This window comes from Peromyscus californicus, unplaced genomic scaffold (assembly GCF_007827085.1).
Source record: "Peromyscus californicus insignis strain IS unplaced genomic scaffold, ASM782708v3 Scaffold_7__1_contigs__length_154581171, whole genome shotgun sequence".
Taxonomy (NCBI): Eukaryota; Metazoa; Chordata; class Mammalia; order Rodentia; family Cricetidae; genus Peromyscus; species Peromyscus californicus.
The window spans coordinates 3390279-3412561 of record NW_026294595.1 but is presented as its reverse complement, the minus strand read 5'-3'; the positions used below and the strand labels follow the sequence as shown (position 1 = coordinate 3412561).

The 22283-nt window shown below is 53.5% G+C and overlaps 1 protein-coding gene across 13 annotated transcripts in view; it reads left to right on the top strand.

The window, feature by feature from the left end:
- Window positions 1-22283, top strand: part of Dab2ip (DAB2 interacting protein) — a 182083-nt gene that overhangs the window by 128840 nt on the left and 30960 nt on the right. For 2 of the 13 annotated variants that reach the window (XM_052725903.1, XM_052725902.1), the window contains exon 1: window positions 14737-14918. The exons of 10 other annotated variants lie outside the window; for them this stretch is intronic. In XM_052725903.1, the coding sequence (XP_052581863.1) occupies window positions 14752-14918 (167 nt within the window). In that variant the 5' untranslated portion in view covers window positions 14737-14751. Of the gene's footprint in view, window positions 1-6230; window positions 6344-14736; window positions 14919-22283 lie in introns of those variants that run through there. One more of the 13 variants, XM_052725906.1, reaches the window with a different exon arrangement.

Genomic DNA, 22283 nt, shown 5'->3' with positions numbered 1-22283 from the left:
ATGGGCAGCGCTGGTCTGCTGACTTTCCTGAGTCTTGGGGCAGGTTCGGACAGGTTGGTGGCGCCTGTGTGGTCAGTGTGAGGCTTCTCGGTGTGCTCTCAGGAACACTGCGTCCTTTCTAGCACAGCTTTAGAGAAAACTACTCTAGACCTCTGGTTGCCACCTCAGCACATGGATTCCTGGTTTTGAGGGGTTTTGTGACTCTGCCCTTGGGTGGATTCAGTCCAAGTTCACATGTTTCTTACAGCGCTTGGAATTCCTCTGAGTCTGTGGACTACATACATAGCCCTTCGCAGTAGTCTGGACCATAACTATCCCAGGGCCGGTCTGATCTGGCCTGGTTGGAGCTCAGTTGGGGGGCCTATTTTCCCCTCATTCTCTCCTCAGCTCCACTTCCCCTGACCCTGGCAGAGGACCAGCCATCCCAGATGGTAGATGTCTTGCCCGTGAGCCCTGTTTCTCTGGGGCAGAAGCTTGAAGCCCATGGCTGAGGTAGCTGCTGCTGGACATTGTGCTGGCAGCCCAGAGAGAGCATGTGCTAAAGCGCTCTGCCTGTGAAGGCAGACTCTTCAGCTGCCCTGGCAACAGCTCCTCAGCAGCCTGTGGTGTGGCCACTGAGCATGCCTCCTGACTGGCTGCCTTCTCCGGCTCCTCAGCAGCAGCCGCTTTCAGGCTTCAGGCAAATGGTGAAAGAAGGTTGGGGGACCGAGGTCCTTAGACTGGCAATCCTCCTGCTGCCACCAGGTGCTCCCTGGGGTTTCATCTGTATATGCTAGGGTGGGTCTGCAGGGACAGCAGAGCTGACATCAAGGGCTCAACAAGCCTCAGAGCCTCCAGACTCTGCTTGCCCTTGCTGCCCCAATCCCCTTGTGCTCTGGGCTCCCTTGTTTACTCATGCAAGTGCCCCAGGTCAGGGTCTTTGTCAAACCTAGCTCTGCCTACTTACCTGTAAGGTGAGGATAATGGCAATCCCCGTCTCTTGGGAGTCTTGAGGAATAGATGAAATTTACAGCGAAGTGCTTGGCACGGAGCAGGTGCTTGAAGCCGAAACCCTTAAGGCGCCGTCATGCTGTGCTCCCTGCCTTCTCTTCCCCTGTCCAAATGCCTTCTCTACCCATCTTCAAGTCCCAACCCCTTTGCTTAGGGCTTGCTTCCCTGGTGCCCCTTGCCAGCCTCTCGAGCTGTTCATTTGGGTCCCTGTTGGATCTGCCCCTCAACAGTAGAAGGGCTTCCTGGGGACACTGGGGGTCTAGCTCCTCCCCCAGTCCTAACAAAGAGCACTCTGCCTCGATCTGCATACAGGGCTGTTGAGATTAGCCCCTTGCAGAGGGACGTCAGGGCCAGGTGAGGAAGGAATGTTCCCAAGTAGACAAGGGGCCGCAGACACTCTGACCTGCTTCTTCCTACTGCTGTCTAGGGTTAGGGGAACAGTTGGGTCTGCTCTCAGGGAATCTGCTGGAATGGTGATAATACTCGAGGTTTGAAAGGAGTCGGTCCCTCAGGTGGCGAAGCAAGGAGCAGGGCCCCGAGACAGGTAGAGGGAGCCCGCTGAGGACAGGCTTCAGAGGACAGGGCCTTTCTTCTTCTTGGACAGGCTGTGGGAGGTGAAAAGGAGGCTCGGCGCTGGGAGAGTGGGAGCCAGTTCTAAAGGGCAGGAGCAGCAGGTAGGAGAGGTGAAGGCTGAGACTGAGGAGATAGACGATGGGCCCCAGACTGGCCCCTTTTTGGCTGGGTGCTTTGTTTTTGGTATCAGAAGTATAAGAGGTGCTGGGAAAAGGCTGTAGAGGGACTTGTTGACTTTTCCAAGGTCTTGAGGCTAGTACAGAAAAGCCAGGACAGCCTGCCAGCTGCCCAACATTAAAACTGCTGGTGGCCACAGACTGTTCAGGACTGGCTGCCATATCCTTTTGGCTGGATCAGGTAGTCTGTTCTCTAACCACATGTAAGAACTACTGAATGTCCGTGAAAAGGTGGCCTCTACAGTACTGTGGTATTTTCAGGTTCCTGGCCACTTTTGAACTAGGCTACAGGACAGAGGTGGAGGTTATAAGACCCAGTTCTCTTACTCCTACCTCAAGGAGCCCAGGACCCCTTTCTGGGTCCCACATGGGGCTCCTTGCAGTTCTACATGCAAGACATGCATGACCATTGTCTCTCTAGCCCTTGAAGGGCAGACTTCCCATAGACAGCCTAGACCTCCTCTCCACTTCTGCCACCCAGTATGAAGCCTGGCACAGCTCAAGCCGAATAAACACATTCATTGAGCACCTACTGCATGTCATGCACCATGCCAGGTGCTGGAATAATTAACTTTGGCATGGCACTTTATGATCCCCACAGCTCCTCTGGGTCTTGTTAGGAGGTTGAATCTCTCCAGTTGGGTATTTATTTCCTTATTTTTCAAGTGAGGAGACTGAAACAGAGAGGAGAGTAGCCTGAGGTAACATCCTCAGCCACTAACAAGGGACCAAGCCCCTCCTGAGCCTTGACCCCTCCCTGGGCTGTGGGTACACTCTGGGGATTGGCAGCCGCTTCTTCCCAACTTCATGCTGAGGTGGAGCTTCAGGAAGCCAGGCCCACAGAGAACCGTATCCAGGGGAGCAGGACTCCTGGGGGCCACAGGAAGCACCTGCCTGGTCCTTGTCTCCACCCAGCAGGAACTGGTTGTTGGGGACAATTGTCTGTGTTTGGGGTAAGTCTGAGGTAGAAGAACAAAGAGAACCCTTCCTGCCACCGACACAGCTTTGACCTTGGAAACCCTGTGGAGTTTCATTTACTGGAAAGAAAGAGGGAAGAATTGGTTACCAGCTTCAGAGAGGGGCAGGCCTCCCGCAGGCAGCATCGAAGAAGCCTTGACTTTGTGAGTTCTTGCTGTTGGATTTCTCCTTTTCAGTTTGACAGACGTCCTGGGGATCTGTCTGGGCTGGCCAGAAGGTGCAGAGATGCCAGGAGCGCTGGCCTTCTTTGCCTAGACACCACAAGGCCTGACCTTTAAACAAAGACCATGTGGTGATGCCAGAGGTGCAGATGCAGTCTGCAGATTCCTGTCCCACAGGTCCTGCTGTAGAAGTACCCGCCTGTGGGAGGGCCCGAGTCGGTCAGCTGTACACGCAGCGGGCAGGGCTTTGGCAAAGAAGCTGTGGCAGTCAGGAAGTCCTGGGCGTGGTAAAGCCCAGCATTTATCTGATTTATCTGCTTTTTTTTTTCTCTCTCTCTCTCCACATACATTGGCAAGTCTCAGTTGTGTGCCAGGAGCTGGTGTGACCCTAGGAGAGGTCTGATGTGTTGTGGGCCCTGCCTTGCCCATGTGACATAGGAATCCTAGCTGAGGCACTTCACAGCTATGATGACGGCTGTGACAGTCTGTAGGGCTATGTCCTTCTGGGGTCAGGGACAGCTGCTGGGCTTTGGTGGCAGAAGTTTGGGTTTGGAAGAGAAAGCCCTAGAGTTATTTTTTGTGACATTTAAATTTTTGCATCTTTAAATGCTGGCAATTGATTCAAGACTTAAAAATGTCGTACACTGTGTGGCTAAACAAAACACGAATGTTGACCAAATACAGCCTGCACTCTGGTTAGAGTCCTTTATGGTAAGGGTGGCCAAAGTCCAGGTGGCTAGAAGGCATTTAGGCCAGGCCTCCCTGCAGAGGGACAGGGCAGAAACAATGGGACCCACGTCCATTTATTGAGTGGACGGTGCCTGCCTGGCTGTGGGCTGGCTTGGTCCCAGTGGTGTGCAATGCTGCCGTGGGCCGGCATATCAGCTGGAGGCTAGCCCAGGCTGCCCTGAGAAGGCCAGCTGTGTTCCCTGCTCCATGGGTGCTTCCCCAGCTTTGCCACAGAAATAAGCCCCTTGGGCCAGTCCGGATGGAGCCCAGGAAAGAAAAGTGGCTGAAGAGACACCCCAGTGACACCTGCGTCCTGCTCTTGGGCAGCGGTGGGACGGCACTGTCCATGCATGTGACCTTGCTGCTGTTAGCATCTGCTCTTCTGCCAACAGGGCAGTTCCTTCCTGTGCTGCTGAGGAGGGCCTTCACAGAGACCTTGTGCCCTGTCCTTCCCACCCTTCCATTGCAGGCTCCTGCTCCTCAGAACCTTGATCACCTCTAGCCTGGCTCAGGCCTGTCCAGGCCTGTAGGCATAACTTTCCTTTTCCTCTTTCTCCACTGACTGGCTTTATAGACGATCACCTGGTGCCTGGTCCCTCCATTGTCCTCAGGCTTAAACCTTCATTATCCCCGTATTGTATGCAAAGCGTCAGAGCCAGAGGCAGCTGACCCTCATCTTGGATTGGTGGAGCATCCCGACAGCCCGAAGGTTTCCAGCCTCAGTGTCTGCAAAAGCATGAGGAAAATGGAGAGCACCTCCACCCGACCCCCACCCTGGGTGGCCTTGAAGAGTCTGCCACCCCCAAATGCCTGTATCTGAGGTGGGGCTCCTCTCTGTGTTCTGGGTGCTGGTCTGAGGTCAAGCAGCACTCGGGGATTTAGGAACTTTGGGGTGATGGGAGCCACATTAGCCAGCTCTTCATCAGAGTCCTCATCGCTACCCTCCCATTCTCTTTCTCTTCGCTTAAGTCTTCTTTCAATGCAGAGATAACTAAAATCAGAAGCTCGTAGCACAGACTCCAAGCACTGCTACCTCAAAACTCTCCCTCCACCAAAACCACCAGGGATCTTCCTCTGCAGAAAATTTGGGGGGGCTCATAGACAAAGAACTGTCCCTGTGCGTGGACCAGTGCCCTCCTCCTCCTCAGCTCACTTGGCGGGAAGGCAGGCAGTGCCTTCCCGTGAGCACTCCTGCCCTCACCGACAGCCCGCAGCTTCTTTCTGGGTTGGGGAACTAGAGAAGTGTTTGAGTCCATAGAGGAGTGGAGACGGGTCTGGAACATGGCTTCCCTGAAGCTTCACACAAACTCCAGGACAGGCAGGTTGCCTGTCTCATTTTCTGGGGCAGACAGAACTCCCCTGAGGGATCCTTGGGGTGAGTTATTTCTGTTTTTGTTCACCTGTACTAGACCCTGGGGACAGGGACAGAAAATCAGCTGTGGTCCCTGCCTGTGTTGGTGTGGGAGAGGTACCTGCTGCTGTTCCTGGGAAGCTTGCCCTCACCACAGCTTTTACCCAGCTCTTCGGTGCTCCAAAGGGAGGCCAGGCCAGGCAGGAGTGTGGCCTGGGTTTTTAGGTGGGCCATGGAGGAAGAGAGTCACAAGTTGGGGTTCTCAGGAGTGTCTGGGCAGAGCTCTGAAACTTGTATAGCTGGTCAGGAGATGGAGCACTGGCCCTGGGTAGGGAGGGTTACTGTAAGTGTCTGGTTGGGTTAGCTAGCCCAGTGTCCCGCTTATTTATGGGCAAAGCTGGGGAAGCACCCATGGAGCAGTGAACACAGAGTGCTGGCCTGGGCCACAGTGGCACTGCCTGCCTGCCTTGGAGATGAAGTTCTTTGTCATCTGAAAAGCAAGCGTGAGGCCAGCCCATTCCTGGGGCTCTCTTGAGGATCAGCCCAACAGCTCTGGGGTGTGTGTGTGTGTGTGTGTGTGAATATTAGGGGTGATGAGGATGAGGTGGTAGTGAGTGACGGGGCCAATAAGAAGAAATATTTATAGAAGATTCACCTTGTGCCTGTAGCTGACCCTAGGCTGATCTCCCCATTTCCCCTTCTACTCTATCTAGTCTTGCCAGTGCCGGAACAATTGGTGGTTTTGTTTGATTATTTTTGTTGTTGTGGCTTATTTTTTAAATAAGGTCTCCTTAATATATCCCAGGAGGCCTCAAGCTCTCCATCCTCCTGTTTCTGTCTCCAGGTGCTGGGATTACATGCGCCCCCCCCCCCCCCCCCGCTGCAGTGGTCCCTGGTCCCTGCCCTGCAGTGCAGCTCCATATCTGTTCTTCCGCCAGCGGTGTCCTCTTGGCCCTGCTTGTTTGTCTCATTCATGTGTTAACCCTGACTCTTCCTGCCTGAGCTAGATTTGAGCCCCCCATCTTCTGCCGTGTAGGTTTGAACCTGACCCACATTTGATCAGGACCTTGAGAGAGTAGACTTCATCTCCCGCTCGCTCCTTCCTGTGTCTCCAGTACCTAGGGTAGGGCTGGTGTAGTGTCAGTGAATGAACACACAGTTCGTTTCATTTTACCCTGTGAGGTAGACACATTGCTATCTGTATTTTACAGACCAAGAAACTAATCTCAGAGAAGTGGAGTCACTGGCCCAGGGTCATATAGCTGCAAGAGGACATGCTTTAAAGCTCTTCCTTAGCCACTAGAAGCCCACTCCTGCCCCTAATCGCCAGCTGGTCATTCCTGCCTCTTGGATAGATAGGAATGTGAGCAGCCCAGAAGAGAGAGGTAGGTGGGGTTTCACCTGGGGAACATGCAGGATGAAGCCATGGAGGAGGTGATAAGGAAACTACCTGTGTCTGAGTGTGCCAGTTGGTTGAATGTTAGGGACTTTATAGATGCTCAGGCTTGAGAACCCCAGCAGAGCAGTCCCTGAAATTGCCCCCTAGGTGCCAGCTATTCTGAAAGAAAGGAAGGAAGGAAGGAAGAAAATACCAACAGCTGTAGCTGTATCGCCTACCCACCTTCAGGCTCCTTGTGCTAGCTCTGGCTCCTGGCATATTTTCTGTTTCCCAGAGGAGCTTAGGCCTGGCCAGGCTTCCCAGGGTGAGAAACAGAGAGAGAGAAAAAATAGAGGGTGGGGGGAGTGTGTGTGTGTGTGTGTTTGTGTGTGCGCTCACGCGCATCCGTCCATCCATCCATCCGTCAGTCCGTCCGTTCTTGCTGTTTGCACTACCCTCACATCTTAATCAGTCTATTTCTGGGAGCAATGACTTCATCTCCCATGATTCTCGACACAGCCATTGTGAAGCGTCCATGGAAAGGCTGGGCCTGGCACCATTCATGTTCTCCTGATGAGCCTGGTTGGGGAGCAGTTGGTGGCCCTGCTCTGACTTGGCTCTGGGACTTACAAGAAAGCTACCTCCCAGATACTCTGCTTTCTGGCCCTATTGACCTGAGGAGCTGGTAGCAAGTTTAGCCATCTAGAACTTCCTGTAGGCCTACCATGTGCACTCTGTCAGCACAATGATTGGGAATTGTACCCAGCTGAGACTCCATCTAGGCTGTGGAAGATACTAAGTGGCAGCCTGGACTTCAGTAGCCGCAGAACCCAGAACCAGACCCCAAATGACTACAGCGAGGGTGGGGAGAGGCTCAACCTTTAAAACCTTTGTAGCGCTTTGTTTTGTTCTCTGAGCCAACACAAAGCCTTAAAGTGTCCTGTCCCTTAGCCACATCCCAGTCCTTAAAGCCTGTGATTCAGATATGTATGAGTTCCTATCTGCCCTTGCGAAGTAAATGTTTGTTAATGAAATTAATAGTGTAAGCAAGATTTGAGGAGGGTGGGCAGCTGGGGGAAAGGGTTATTTAAACATACTTCAAACAACACTGGCTCTAGCTGCTGTGCAGACATTTGCATATGTAATGACTGCTAATTATAGGTGGCCTCGGCTGCTAACACGTTTGCAGTCACCCACTCGGAATCCTCTGGCATGCTTCTCACTAAAGATAACACAACAGGAATAATAATACCTATTGGTTTTTGATCCCTTGTTATGTGCCAGACATCCTCCCAAGTGCTTGGCAGCAGCAGCAGCTCATTTGATCTGTGCAACACTGAGTCCCACAGATCTTATCTCCTGTGTACCAGGCATAAGACTGAGGCTGAGGAGCCTAGGTGACTACTTCCCTGGGCTCAGTACAGTCAAGAGCCTCACAGGTGGGCTCCCCCTGCCCTGGATGCTCCTGGGGACACTTGGTAATGCTTTCATCTCTGAGCCGGTTCTCTTTCTTGGCCCTCTCAGAAGCCCCCATTTTGCTAAAAAGGAATAAAACATTTGCCCAAGGAGGGAAGTAGGCCCCATACCTTCTAAAGTAAACCAGGACAGGCAGACCCCCTCTTTCCTGCAGTCTGATGGTGGGGTGAGGGGTAAGAGTCAGCCCCTCAGGAGCCAAAGAAAAACTAAAACAGTAAGCAGGGGGAGAACACTGTCCCAGCGTAAATTAATGTGTCACTAAACTAGAGGTGGCCCACCGTGGCTCACGACCAGCTGTAGCCCACAGACAGGCGGGGTCTCACACAATGGGGTGGAATGGTGTTCCAGTTTTCTGGTTGGTTACCAGCAAGCAAGTTACCGTTTACATATTCCTAAACCATTCACTTCAAACATTCTCCTCAGAGTCCAGACAGCTTTGGGCCTGCATTCCTGTTCATCTGACCTCTTACCCTGTATGCCTTTCCAGATCAGCTCTGCTGACACTGGAAGGGGTGGGGGTTGTAGGATTCCCATTGTAGAGATAGGAGACCAACAGGACCACCCACCAAACCCAGCCATGTGGTTCTCAGTTGTGTCCAACCCCTCTGGCCACCACGGAAAGTAAGAAGCCTTGCCTGGCCTAATGACTCAAAGATAACCAGCAGTGGGCCCAGGGGCCATTTTTGGTCCCCCTTCCCCTTTCCATCCCTCCAAAGCCGTTGGGGACATGGGAAACCTATTCTTTTGAACTCGATCATTTTCTTGAAGACAGAATGGAGCTGAATTGGGTCAATGCTCTCTTTGCTGTGCTCAGCTGTTTCCTCTGCACACCATCACTACTGAGTCTGCTGCTGGCTCTCCGCCACCAAGCTCCCCAGTTAGAATTCTGTGTCTGGCCATCCTCAGCAGGCTTGGCTCTCTCTGGCAGAGAAGAGTGATGTGTGAAACCACGGAACCAGTGTCTTTCAGGCTCCCAAACCACATGACCTCCACCTCCAGGACCTAGGCTTCAGGTCTTCAGCACCAGGCCACCGCTGCTGAGTTTCCAGCAGCGGTAGCGCAGGTGGGGAACTAAAGGCTTCGTGCTTGCTGGAGTTAGGCTCTGTGGATTGGGGAAATAAGAATGCCCCACTCTGTACCTGTAAACACGGCATTACTCAAGGCACCTACCTCACAGGGCTGGGCTGTCCTGGTGTAAACAGGGTGTGGCATGTCAGTGGCCAGCCCTGGGCTAATTGGCTTGCAATGAGAGGTGTCCTGTGTGCCAGGCAGAGTTTGGAGGGAGTTGTAGGGCTCAGAAAGGGGTGATCCGGGCCATTCCCATTCTCGGCTCCCAGAACTGCAGTGTCCCCATGCAGTGTCAGACCCCACACTGGACAGTGAAGTGGCCTCTTCTGGCCCGTGGCCTGTCGTGTCTGCTTTCCCTTTCCACTAAGCCGCCAGCTTCCTAAGGGCAGGGACAGGCATCTAGTGGGACTGTGAACTAGGGGTGGGGATCCTTCTCTGATGTGTGTCTTGGTAAAGTCGTCAGTGGCAGCTCACAGCAGCACTGTGCAGGATGCCTGTAGCACAGACTCAGAAGACCCTGGGAGGAAGGCCGGGCCCAGGCCGTCTGAGGACAGGGCTATGGGGAGTCCTGGGAGGGACTGTGAACGCCACCTTGCTCTATGTAGACCAGCTCTCTGGCCACATGCAGCAGCAAGGAGAGCAGTGGCTTCTAGGTAGGTCTGGCCTCAGCTCTGATTGACCAGTCCTCCTCCTCCTCCTCCTCCTCCTCCTTCTCCTCCTCCTCCTCCTCCTCCTCCTCCTCCTCCTCCTCCTCCTCGTTGTTTTGAGATAGTGTTTCTCTGTGTTGTTTTGGTGCTGTCCTGGATCTCGCTCTGTAGACCAAACTGGTCTTGAACTCACAGAGATCCGCCTGGCTCTGCCTCCCGAGTGCTGGGATTAAAGGCATGTGCCACCGCTGCCCGGCTGTTTGATTGACTTCTGACGGCAGCCCCTGGACATGAGAGAGTGGCAGGATCCCCCAGGTCACTCCATGGCATTGTTACTGATGGCCCCAGGGTTGGGGATAAGGGCACAGTGTAGGGGTTTGAATTTCAAGAAGCATGTTTGAACATTGACATGTAGCCCAGTGTAGACACAAGGTGACACTTGTGCCTTATGGTCAGGGACAGGACTTGGGGACTAGGTAACAGCTGACTTGGGGGTACAAGTGAGGCACTAGTTAGAGCCCAGGGAGTGGCTGTATCTCTGGACAAGTTAAGGACGGAGAGCATTGAGCACCGGGTAATGCTAGCACAGGCCCTCGGGCTAGGTTATGGTCACCCTGTCCTTTGCCTCCTTGGCACATCCAATCCTTGGCACACCGTGAATTTCTGCCCAGCACTTGGCAGTCTGACAGCCGAGAAAGGAAAGGCTGACCACGTCTCATTGCTTGTTCAAGTAAATGTACTGTTTCGGGGGAGATGTCACGTGGGTGGGAGTTGACTCCCACGGAACGCTTTAATAGAAACATTACATTTGGGGAGCCAACATGTGTTAACATCTCAGTAGGGGAAAAGGTTCCAGGTTTCTCTGCCAGCCACAGTGATCGCCTCAAAGCCCTGCTTGGGGGCCTGGCAGATGAGGGTGGTGCATCCAGCCTGGTGGAAGGCAGAGGTGGCCAGAGGCTGGGAGCTCGCTGGGCTTATCTGGAGGAGATGGGGCTACTGAGCAGGCGGAGAAGAGGAAGGGAATTTGGGGCTGTGGACTGACAGCTTTCCTTAAGCACCCACACAGTTCATGTGGGGTGGGGGGGGAGGGTTTCTGCAGGTAGAGACAGTAGGCCCTGGAGCAATGAACTCCAGCTTCCTACCAGTGACTATCTTCTGTGACCTCGGGGAGCACCCCTACCCTCTGCTTCAGCTTCACCTTAGGCAGAAGTTGTGTGGGGGCCCAGGCTTAGATCCCCCGAAGGTTTAAGGAGATAATGTATATAAGATACCTCACTCTTGGCTTAGCACAGAGTAGGCACCGGGACACATGTTTTTTATTGGTGCTGATAAAGCCATACATGCATGGATGTGCTCACATAAATTAACAGCTGGGGTGTGCTGAAGCTGCTTCCTGGAGTTGGCCCTCAATCTGACATCCTACCATCAGCCAAGTGTAGGTAGCAAGGGTCTTAAGAGGCCCTTGCCCTTGAAGAGCCTGGCTGATTCCTCTGCAATGGTCCCTCACTGGTGCTGCCCTGAATGACTTGCAGATTCATCCTGAGGTGGTCCCCGGACTAGACTATAGCAGCACCTCCCGGTGGGGGCGTGGGGGCTTTGTCCTTAGAGAGCAGCCTCCTCCGAAAGGAGAGAGGAATGTGCGACTCTGGTGATTACTTTGGCTGTTGCTGTGACCGAATGCATGGCAGAAGCAGAGGGAGGGTTATGTATTTTGCTGGTGGTTTCAAGAGTTCAGTGCTTGGGCGTTGGCCCTTTGACACTTGACAAGATCAGTTTAGGGGTAGGTCTGGCAGGGGAGTGCTGTTGGCTGCGTGGCCTGTTGGAAAGACAGGGCAAGTGTGCTGCAGGCACACAGGCTCCCTGCCAGCGGAAACCCGGGTTTCCTTTCCTCATTCTCCCCTCCGGAAGTACCCTCAGTGACAGCAAAGAGGAGCCAGGGATATGCAGAAAAGGCTTCCAAGTGTCTTTACAGTCAGGGCTCACTCTCCTGTCACACCCAAAAAGGGAAGCTCTTTCAGGGGGAGGTTTCCAGAGTCCACAGAGAGCCTTGCCTGGTTGGTAATGACAACTTCAGATAGGAAAGAGGAAGCCGGGGCCTTGAGTTCTGGTGAGAAGACTGGGCTATAGGGTGTGTATGCTCTTCATGCATTGTGGAGTCCTTAGCCTTGAACCAGAGATGAACAGACCCCAAGGAGGACCTGCAGATCCAGAAGTAGCATGCAGGCCCATGGCGGGTGGGGGTGGGGAAGACTTCCCTTAAATGGGAGGAGCCTAGCTGGGCTTTAAAAGGTGGAACAGACAGGGGATGTGGCCATGAGGAAGGGAAGGGTCTTAAGGTTGCTAGCACTGGCTGTGAAGGAGGAGTGTGCTGAGATTGGATAGGGCCTATTCAGGAGGGCTTGCCCTCAGACCTGTTGGTTTTAGACTGTGCACCTCCAGCTGGTGCTGGAGGGTGTAGAAGATACACTTCTCCAAGACCAGGCAGCTGGTGAGTGTAGGAGCCAACTTAGGATACAGTCCATCCTCTGCTTGTGTCAGCTGTGACCCCTTCCTGTGACTGCTGTCACACAGAGCAAAAGTCCTGCTCTAAGGCCGTGTTTGCTACAAGATAGTAGACGTAGGTAAAAGCTGAGCGTGGTGGCACACGTTTATGATTTCTACAGAAAGCCAGTGTTTGGGAGGCTGGGGCAGGAGGATTGAATCTGAGGCCAACTTGGGCTACAGATTGATGTCTTGTCTCAGAAAGAATGCAAATGCAGGTTCACTGGCAGGGAATGGCTTCCTGCCTGGAAGAAATCCAGGAGGGCTTCCAGTTGGAAGGAGTATTTGAATGAGACACATCTGCTTTTAGACGTAGTTGGGTCATTTGTGCAAGTGACTGTCTCTGTGGATCTGATTTAGTGTGGGGAGTGGTGTCCTGCCTTTTATTGCGTGCACAATCATGAAACTGGGGTTGGTCTGGCTTGGAGCCAGCACCTGGTGCTTAGAGGACAGGCTCTGTTTGCTTATTTCCTGTTGGCTTGGCCATTGTGGAGCCAGGGGGGCTTTGCTGGTCCCATACTCTGTAAATATGTTGTCTCCTCTTCCTGCTAGAAAATGTTACGAAGACTTAGAAACTGAAAGGGTAAACCTGGCCTCCAGAGGAAGACCATGGCTGACTAGGAGCCTGCCAGGCCATGGACCCTGAGGGATGGGCAGGTGCATATGTGGCCAGATGAGGTGGTGTTGGCCCAGCATGCCCAGAACTCAGCTAAATCCAGAACTGGGGCCCCAGCAAGATGAAGTAAGCTGGATACCCTAAGATTGGAGTCACCTGGGCCAATAGGACAGCCTCTTCACCAGCCCTGCATTTGCCCCTGCAGAATCCTGCGCACAGTAGGTGCTAGACACAGTCTAGGGCAGACTCCAGTTGCCATGGACAGAACTAGGGCCTGCGGTGATTCCAGAAGGGTATGGCCTCGGACGGGGGCCTCCCCTACCAGCCACTTTCTGTCTCTGTTTCCTTTGGGGACTTGAAGCCTTTGAAGACAGGGAAGCTCTAGATCAGCTCTCTTGCCTGGTGGCTCTAGGGAAAGGGGCACTGACGCCTTGGTGCTCGAAGCTTAGTAAGTGGAGCCTGGTGCTGTGGCTCACCTTTGTGGTGTGGGAAAGGGTGAGCCACGCAGAAATGTTTGGTTGACCAGGGGTGCCGTCCCAGAGCTACAGCGGTGCAGTGTTACAGTAGCGCGTTACAGTGAGGGCTGCGTATGGTGTGACCCGAGGATGGATCTCTAAATGGTGCCCGTTGGGCTCCTAGACGTCTGGGTACCACTCACAGCTAACCAGCTCTTTGCTCTGTTGGCCCAGTAGAGAAACCATCCCAAAGTGAAAAGACTGCTGTCTGGGACCCAGGACCTTCTCAGCTGGAGGGCTTCCGTCCATCCCCACAGCAGGGGCTGGGCTGGGCTTCCCTCCGTGTTTCTGTCCCAGTGACTGTGGTCCGCAAACCTGCGCCCTTCTCTGGACCTCTCTCGCTGTGTTGCTTTTTTGGAATGTCTGAGTGGAAGTGGTAGTGCCGCCAAGAGGGAGGGATGCTTGCCCCGGCTGTTCTGGCTGTGTGAGTGGGAACTAGACCTCACCTCTCTCCTGCGGTGCGTGCCCAGCTCAGTCCACAGGATGCTTTTGGAGCTCAGCCATAGTTGGAGGGGGCTGGAGGGAGTTGCAAGGGCACATAGGCACAAGCCCGAGGTCCTAGCCCCCCATTCCCTCCAGATTGTCCTCATCCCCACGGCTTCGTCTTCCTGCTCCAGCCTGCACTGGAGGGCAGCCACCTGTCTCAAGCCATGCAACCGAAGGCAGCAGGCCTGGGAGAATGGGAGGGGCGGGGTCAGGAGAGAGTGCCTGGGGCAACGGAGCCGATGGAGGTCTGGACTGCTGGGGTGGGGAGAGGGTGGAGAGGTACAGGGGTTCCCTCAAATCTGGTGCTCCAACTTCTCCTTAGTGTAGCTCTGGCTGGCCTGTCTCAGACCAGCTAGGAAAATATGTCCATAGATTCCAAACGCCTATCAAGTTCTTACTTTTTGGCAGACACCACAGCTCAAGGTGTTCTGGGCTTATTGGGCTGGACTAGTAAGGTTCTTGAGGGAGGGGAGACTGCAGCAGAAAAAAGCAGGATGACCTCAGATCCCTGCTATGAAGAAAACGGAGGGAGCTGGTGATAATGGATGTGGGGGTGGAGAGTGGGAAGGGCCCTCCCAAGACTGATCTTTTGATCTGAGACCAGAATGCATCTAACTGGGGCTGCTGGGCATTGGCTAGCGAAGGTTCAGGGGCGGGATTCCAGAGGGCAGAGCCAGCACTCCAGGGGAGGTGCTTGGGAGGATCTCTGGGCCGAGGCTTTTGGCTTCCTGGAGTTGCTCCTGTTAGTCTGCTTCCACCAGAGACCCTGGGAGATTGCTGCTGCCGCCGCCGCCGCTGGCTAGGAGAAGCTGTTTATTTTCAAGAGCCCTTCTGACTTCTTGGACCTGGAGGCCTCCTGGTTACCTGTCTGGAAGGCTGTAATTTTCCTCTTGTTCTCTGGGGAACCCGGAAATCTCTAGATGTTGTTACCTCTGTGTTTAAGACATTTGAGGAGTTTCAGCGTAGAGGACATGGATTCAGTGTGTGCTCTGTGGTGAGGGGGAGCCCTTTGGGTTGACCTCTTACATGTCCACCCTGGCCACCTAGGTCTGCACAACCCTTGGGAATGGGCCTCTGTGGCCTTGGACTCCTCAGTGACAACCTTGGCAAGATCCTGGGCCGCACTGGAGGTGCTACTCCCTGGAGGTCCAGCCATCCACGGAAGCCTCATCTGGCTTCGGGGCCTCAGGTGCCCAGGTCAGCAGAGGGGCCTACACTCCAACCATTGTCCAGGTCTGTGCCTGTGCCTGGATGTGCAGGGAAGGAGGAAGAGGGCACTGGTTCCTGTTCCCTCTCCTGTGCACTTAGCCAGGTGTGGGGGCTGGGGCAGGGCTGGAGGCTGAGAGTCTTGATCTCCTTGGAGGTGTGTCTGTCACTAGGAGGACTGCCCCATACACTGCAGTGGTGATCTGAGACCTAACCAGATCTCTCGGTATCTCTCTTCTCAACAAAGAGAGGGAGAACAGGGGTGGGGTTGGGGCTGCTGGGTAGATTGCTCCCATGCCATAGGAGCCAAGCCCTCGCCTTGGGGAACAAGGACCAGGAAACCAGCAGGTGAAGCTGGGGACACCTGCAAGTTGGGTGCCCCATGCCCTGGCTCTTGATCCTGGCCCAGAGAAGCTGCAGTTTGGGGAGGTGACCTCTTGTGGTTACAACTGTAGGAGCAGAGCTTTACTTTGGCCCTCGTGTAGATCCAGACACTAAGGCCCACTCTTCTTTTCCTGCTTGAGCAGAGAGCATCAGAACCTCAAGATTGAAGGGTAAAGGCTTTTTCTGGTGCTCTGGTGTGCATCGCCGTTCTGTTTGTTCTCCAGCAGTAAAATGGAACTGCTTCACGTGCACCCATCAGTCCCCAAGGATGGAACCCCCGGGCCCTTGCAGCTCTGAAGCCCTTCCTTTTCACCTAAGGGCATGGGCGGGCTCTGGATTTCCTGTCTTTCTGAGTTTGGTTCCTTGGCTACTCTGGTCCTTGATTTTCAGGTGCTGGTTCATAAATAGAGTTGACATCATATCAAACACTCTCTTAGGACATATGCAACAGCCCTAGCCCCTGGCCACACACAGTGTCCCTTTATGGTAAGACATAGGTAAAAATAAGTAAGCGACCCCCGCCTGCAAGTCTGGGACTGGCTTTGTTCAGCACCTGTACCCCAGTGTGTCTCACACAGGACCTGGCACATAGCTTGCACCTAGTAAATATCTGTTGGCTGAATGAGCAAGGTGCTCTGAAGGAAGCAGGCCAAGTATTTTGCTGAGGAGTGATGGAGACAGGGAAGGACCTGAAGTGGAGTAAGGAGTCCATGAAGGAAGATGAAGTCCAAGAGAGGACAGAAACCACCTATTTTGAAAGTGGGGTAGAGTAAGAACTCTTATCTCAGGTAGTGTATCCCCAAGGCAGGTGGGCACCCAAGAACCTCAGGGCATTGCTGGATAAGGTCAGCACAGGCAGATACTAGTAAAAAGTGAAGGGTTTGTAGAGCAGACTTGAACCCCCTCCCACTTGGGGAGGAGTTCAGAGTTCACCCCGAGTTCCTACTGCAGTCACCAGGAGTCTTGGGAGGTTTCTGCTGATGTTTTCTTTAACCTTCTTTAACGTGCATGCGTGAGTGTTTTGCCCTAATGTATGCACCAGGTGCTTGGTGCCCACTGAGGTCAGAGGGCATCAGGTCCCTTGGAATTGGGAGTTACAGACGGTTGTGAGCCACCATGTGGATGCTGGGAAAGACACCTATGAACCTGGGTCCTCTGCAAGAGCAGCAAATGCTCTTAACCACTGAGCCATCAATCCAGCACCCACTGGAAGGTTTTAAGAGTTTTGCCTTCCTAAAGAGTCCTCTGACTTCTAGTGGAGTGAGGAAGTCTAGTACAGGGGAGGCTGCTGGCCCTTTGGGCTCCCATGGGAGAAACCGAATTGGGGAAAGGAGGCCTTTTAGGCCTGAGGTTCTCTGGGGCATGGAGAGGGGTGGGGAGATGACTCCCACATGAGATAGGAGTCTGGAGCTCCTAGGGAGGAAGTGGTACAAAGTTGGAGTTGTGAGCACACTTGAGGGTGTGGAAGATGTCACCACAGGGAAGAGCCCTGTGGAGCCTGGAGGAGAGTTAATACAAAGACACCTATGAAGGATGAGGGGGCCCTGGTGTGAATAAGGGCCTGGGTCTCAGATCGTGTTGGCTGTGGCAACCCAAAGGCCTCTGGTGATCAGAACCGATGTGTAGAATAGAAGGAGGAAGCAGGGACAGAAGCTGTCCGGCTCACCAGCATGCTTCAGGTGACCTGGCCCTCCCTCCTCAGTGGCTCTGACATCCCCCAGTGTCAGCAGCTTTCTGGGCCCTCCCCTCATTGCTGCCTTGGTGACTGCTGACTCGGCTCCCCGCCCCCATTCTTTACTTCCGTACTTTTCCCTGCATCCCAGGCCCTACATCTGGGCCTGCTGGGTCTGTGGCCTCTCCAGGGGTCTTTCTCAGAATTTCCAGGCAAGAGTTAGAATGTGTTTTGATTTGTTGTGCACGGTAACGGACAGCTTGCAGTCTAGTGGACAGCAGAGCCCTGGTGGGTGCTCTGGGCCTGTGAATAACTAAAGTGTGTGAGTCCTTGATGTCCCATTACTTGGTTAAATGCCTCTTCTGGATCTGGTTAACAGTTGTTTTTACCTATGCTGTCTTCAGGTGGGGGTATAGTGCTTAATTTTATACACATGGAAACTGAGGCCTTGGGAAGTGAAGGCCTTGCAGTTGCTGAGAAACATGACCACAATTGTAGCTGAGGTATGCAAAGCCCCCGCCAGCCAGTTGAGCACTGGGTCTCCTGCTACATCTCAGGAATCAGCCGTGGACTGTGCCAGGACTGGAGGCTTTCCTGCTGCCCTGGACTTACTAGTACTCGAGTGCTACCCAACACACAAAACAGATGCGTCAGGTTCAAGGAGCTGTAGGCCTCAAGCTTAGCGGCTCTTGGAGTGTTTGTGTTGTGGGGACCTCTGGCTGTTGGGGAGGCTCTGTGTGCAGCAGCTGTAGGTGACTCTTTCTGTACACAAGCTAGTTGATCTCAGAAGCTGGGGAGACACCTGGGAAGTGGGGGGTGGGGCTGAGACCCAAAGGTAAGGTGTGAGACAGGCTCTACCATGGGAGATGAAGCCTTAGGGTGCCTCCCAACAACACCCCCAGGCTTAGGGCCCCTTCCTTCCTGCCCTCTACCTACTCGTTGGGCCTCAACTGGGGCTGGATACTAAAGCAGGCTGTGTGCTGTTTCAAAGGGTTTTGCTAGATCTCATCCTTTCTCAGGCTTCATTGTCTTAAGGGAAAGGCAATCATCTCAGTCATCCTGCTGGGATCTCTGAAAATTCCTTCCCAGAGAAAAAATGGCTTACCTACTTCACTACCCTGGAAGCTTGTCCCTGATGTGTGCCTTCCAGCCTGCCAGCTCTTTCAGCCACGCTGGAGACTGGCCTCTGCGTGCTAAGTGCTCAGTGGAGCCAGGCTTGCTCTCAGTCCTGGGAAGTGAATGTTATTTTGAAATAGCCCATTTTACAGAGGAGGAAACTGAGGGAGGCTTGAGACAGGGTATCGAGTGGTAAGGCTCAGGTTTGAGTGCAGACAGCTGTAGATCCTCAGACTGACTTGATTTCCAGGCTCTGTGGAAACAGTGAAGCATTACATCCTTGGGGTTTAGCCCTGCAGTGTTGGGCCTGAGGCTTCCTCCTGGTCAGGGTGAGCCGTACAGCCCCCATTAAACCGACCACTCTCGGCCAGAATGGCTCACCCTCCTTGGCAGCTTTCTCAGGTCAGGACCCAGGGTCCAGGCAGTCAGGCATTTGTCCCCCCTCTTCCCTTGCCCAAGCTTGACGGGGGGCAAGGGAGCCCCATTCTGTGGCCCTTACCCCTTCCATCCCTGTAGACAGACTCAGTGTTCTGAGTCTTGGGCTAAAAAGGACATTGGGCCTCATCTGTTGCCTCCATCCACACCACCTGTTGGTGGGGAACTGGGGGTCTGTGTGGGTGTCCGCACATCTTCAGAGCCTACAGACCATCCTCCCGCCTTCCCTGACTCTCCTTCTCCCGGCATTTGTCTCCTGTTGACTCCTGTAATGTAAAATAAAGGTAGCAGCAGAGGAGAGAGACCTCACAGAGCTTTGGAGCTCAGCCTGAAAGCCCAGTGGCTGGGCACTGTAGACAAATGATTTAGTGCTGTCCTTTCTTAGGAGAGATCACAAGATGTGGATCTTGTGAGACCTAAGGTTGGGATAGGAAAAGCTGGTCTCTTGGGAGGGAGCAGCAGCAGGGGCGTACACTGACCTGTGGGTTGAATCCTGGAGAAATCCTCTCTTGACCTCAGTGTTCATCTGGAAGAGGCATGACAGTACCGCCCGTCTGGGGAGCTGAGGGAGTAAAGCCGACTGTACCAGGAGCGCTGAGCCTTGTCTGGAAGCAGGGATTGTTCAGAGTTGGCAGGGTTCCCTTCGTTTATAGTCTGTACTCGAGAATTAGTCTTACTGTTTCTGTTTCAAATGCTTTGGGACCTTCTAGTGAAGTTTAGATTTTAACTCTTAAGAATTTTGCCTGAAGTCTCCCTTAGAAGCCTAAGACTGCTAATCTGATCGTGACTCATGGGCTGTTATTTCACTTTTCCTGCTTCCTGTACAGAAAAGGGGATCTGTACCTTTAAGTTCCTGCAGAAGACCTGATTGTGATGCTGGCCCTTTAAGAGAATTACAGAGCGTTGGAACATGGCTTTTGTTTAACTAGCCATGATTGGTCCCAGTGGATAGAACTGGAGTGCTGTGTCTAGAAGCAGGCACAGGGCTGGCCTGACTGAGGCTGGTGGGGACTAGCCAGTGAGTTGCTAGGTAACTGGCCTGGCCTCTGTCCCCAACTTGGTAAAACTGGTAGCTGTGTTCAAAGCATGGTGAGTAGCCTTAGTAGAGGTTGGGCAAAAGGGAGCTAGGGAGGCCTGGATGGGCCAGGGCTGCTGCCCATACTAGATGGAGTGATTGTCACAGGTGCCCAGCCTGAGAGGGACTGTGAGGGCCATCCCTAAGCCTCAGTGTCCTTAACTGTAGTGAAGTGCAGAAGAACCAAAGGGAATGTGGAGCCAGTGCCTTGGTGCACTTGCCAGGTGGGTGGCTTAGCAGCAGATGACTGTGGGGGGACTTGAGAGCACCTCTGCTTTTCTTTGATATGTTTCCCCCACCTCCGAGGTTCTGGTCTCGCTTGTAGTGTAGGAGCTTGGCTTGCCCGGAGCTGCCCTCTTGCTGATTTGCTTCCATGAATACTCCTGGATGCCTCCTGCTGCAGCTTGAGGCACAGTGGCTCTGTTGCCCACTGGGGGTCTGCAGACTTGAGGATGGTATAAGGGGGGCATTCAACTGTTATATTCCCTGCCCAGTGGGTGGGTACCAGTGTAGTATAGCTACAGGACAGCCTGTTTGGCAGGCGACAGAGCTGGCCCTTTGTGTCTACTGCTTTCGTCTCCTGGGGGTTGCTGGCATGGACCTTGTGTAGCCACAAAGCCTGCCATCCCCAGTGGTGGAGTCTCAGTGTACATGCTTATTTCCAGATGTGTCCTTGCATGGGAGTCTCTGAGATGTCTGCCCAAGATGACCTGCTTTTTTGAGCCTGCTTCTGGGTGGAGAGCAGAGCTGGTGAGGTTGTCTGGGATCATGTGGCAGAGAAGCTTTTTAGGAGCCTTGCTGTAGGAACGGGAGGAAGGATCTGAACCAAGTGAGAGGCATCTTGGACACACCATCAGGCCAAGGAGAAGCCAGGAGTATCAGAAAAGTACTGGAGAAGGGGCCAGAAGGCCTAGAGTCAGGCAGGGCACAGAGGCTCCCAGAGCTGACCGCAGCACTGTAGACCAAGAGCACACTCTTGGGTGACTTGTTCCACAGCAGTAGCGCTCAAATAACCTACTCTTGACTTATTAGTTTGGCCCAGATCACAGAGTTTTGCTTGTAGGTTTCTGTTGTTGAACTTTCTATGTAGTGGGGGCTGGCCTCTAGGATTACATGTGCCACACTGATTTATATGTGATTTATATGGCACATTTAACCAGTTATCAGAAGTGTGGCCCAAGGGGTTGGAGTAGGAGGCAGTCCTCAGATGAACTGTCACCCTGATGGAAACAGCCAGTCACATGGCATGGTACCTGGGTCTTGGTGGAGAAGATGAGGCAGAAGATGCTGCCTGTGTCCACACATTCCATCCTAAGGGAGGGAAGGCTTCCTGGAGGCGGAGGACTGGGGATTAAGTTAGGCAAGGCAAGCTGCTCCCTGTGGAATGGGAATACTTGCTTCTTAGCTCATCTTTTATTTTTATTTCACAATCACTCTCTATGAGCATTCTTATTTCAAAGGCCATGGAGGATGTTCTTGGAAGTATTTGGGGGGCAGTCGGGAACCCCCAATACTCAGACCAAAGGGACACGTGGATGTGTCCTTGGCTAGGACCCATTGAGCTCACTTACAGAGGAGAGAACATCTTGGCTAAGGCCTTGAAACTCCTCCAGAGAGTGCACGGAGAAGGTGGAGCCAGGCGGCTAGCCGAGGTGCTCCGCTAGCCAGCCGAGGTGCTCCGCTAGCCAGCCGAGGTGCTCCGCTGAGGTGGTTGGAGTCAGCCCTAGGTCTCATGCTGTGTCTTGCAGGGACATCGGACTCTGCCTGGGGATACAGGTGGAGACACTTGCCCTGGGGGGATGGAGGCAGGGCGAAAGCTTGGCAATGTCTTGTCCCCTGGTCTTTCCGAGCGGCAGAGCAAGCCTGGAGTTTTCTCGTGGGAACCAGGGAGGGCTGAGAGCTTAAGTAGTAGTGGCCATTGGGCCTCAGCTTTGTCTTTGGAATTACTGAAATCTCATCCTGTCCACTGAGTGTTCTTAGGTTCTCTTTTAAAATTCAGGGCACTTCGCTGTTCTGCTGGGGTTTATGAATGTTTAAAAACTGCTTTGTGGTCCCCAAAGTAATTTGACAAGTCTGACAGCCATTGATTAAAAACCCAAAATTATTCAGGCTGCAAGATGACGGAGGCCTAGATGGAAAGAAAGGTAGGTCTTGGTTTTTACCCCATCCACACTCGGGGAAGTAAGCTGTGATAGGTGAATGTGCTCCCAGAGGGCTGCGGGCTCCGTTGGCTGTGCCTAGTCCTGGGAAGGGTAGCATGGGGTCTCTTGGTGTCCCGAAAGCTGCCCTCTGTGCAGGAGTGAGACAGCCGTGGCAAGGCCCAGGCAGCAGTGAGGCGTCACTGTCGTACCATTGCTGGTGTAGTGTAGCCCTAGGTAGTGACCGTCTCTTGAGTTTATCTTTGGGAGTTATGGAAGGCTTCCTGGTAGCTCAGGATGTGAGGAAACAGCCCAGAGAAGAGAAGGAACTTGTTTAGGGTTCAAAGGGAATAGGGGGTTGGCCCACGGTCACTTAGGGTGGAGCTAGAGTGGGAGTCCAACACTCCTGGGCCTGGTTCTTCATCCTGTGTGAGACAAGAGCACAGAGCCTTGCTGAGGCACTAGGCTGACAGGGTGACCAGGCCATTAGTTTCTCAGCTGTTGATCTTGTGAAGCCATGCCCTCTCTCTGAGGCTTGATGTGTGGCAGAGTCACCACTGCCCTTGGCTCAT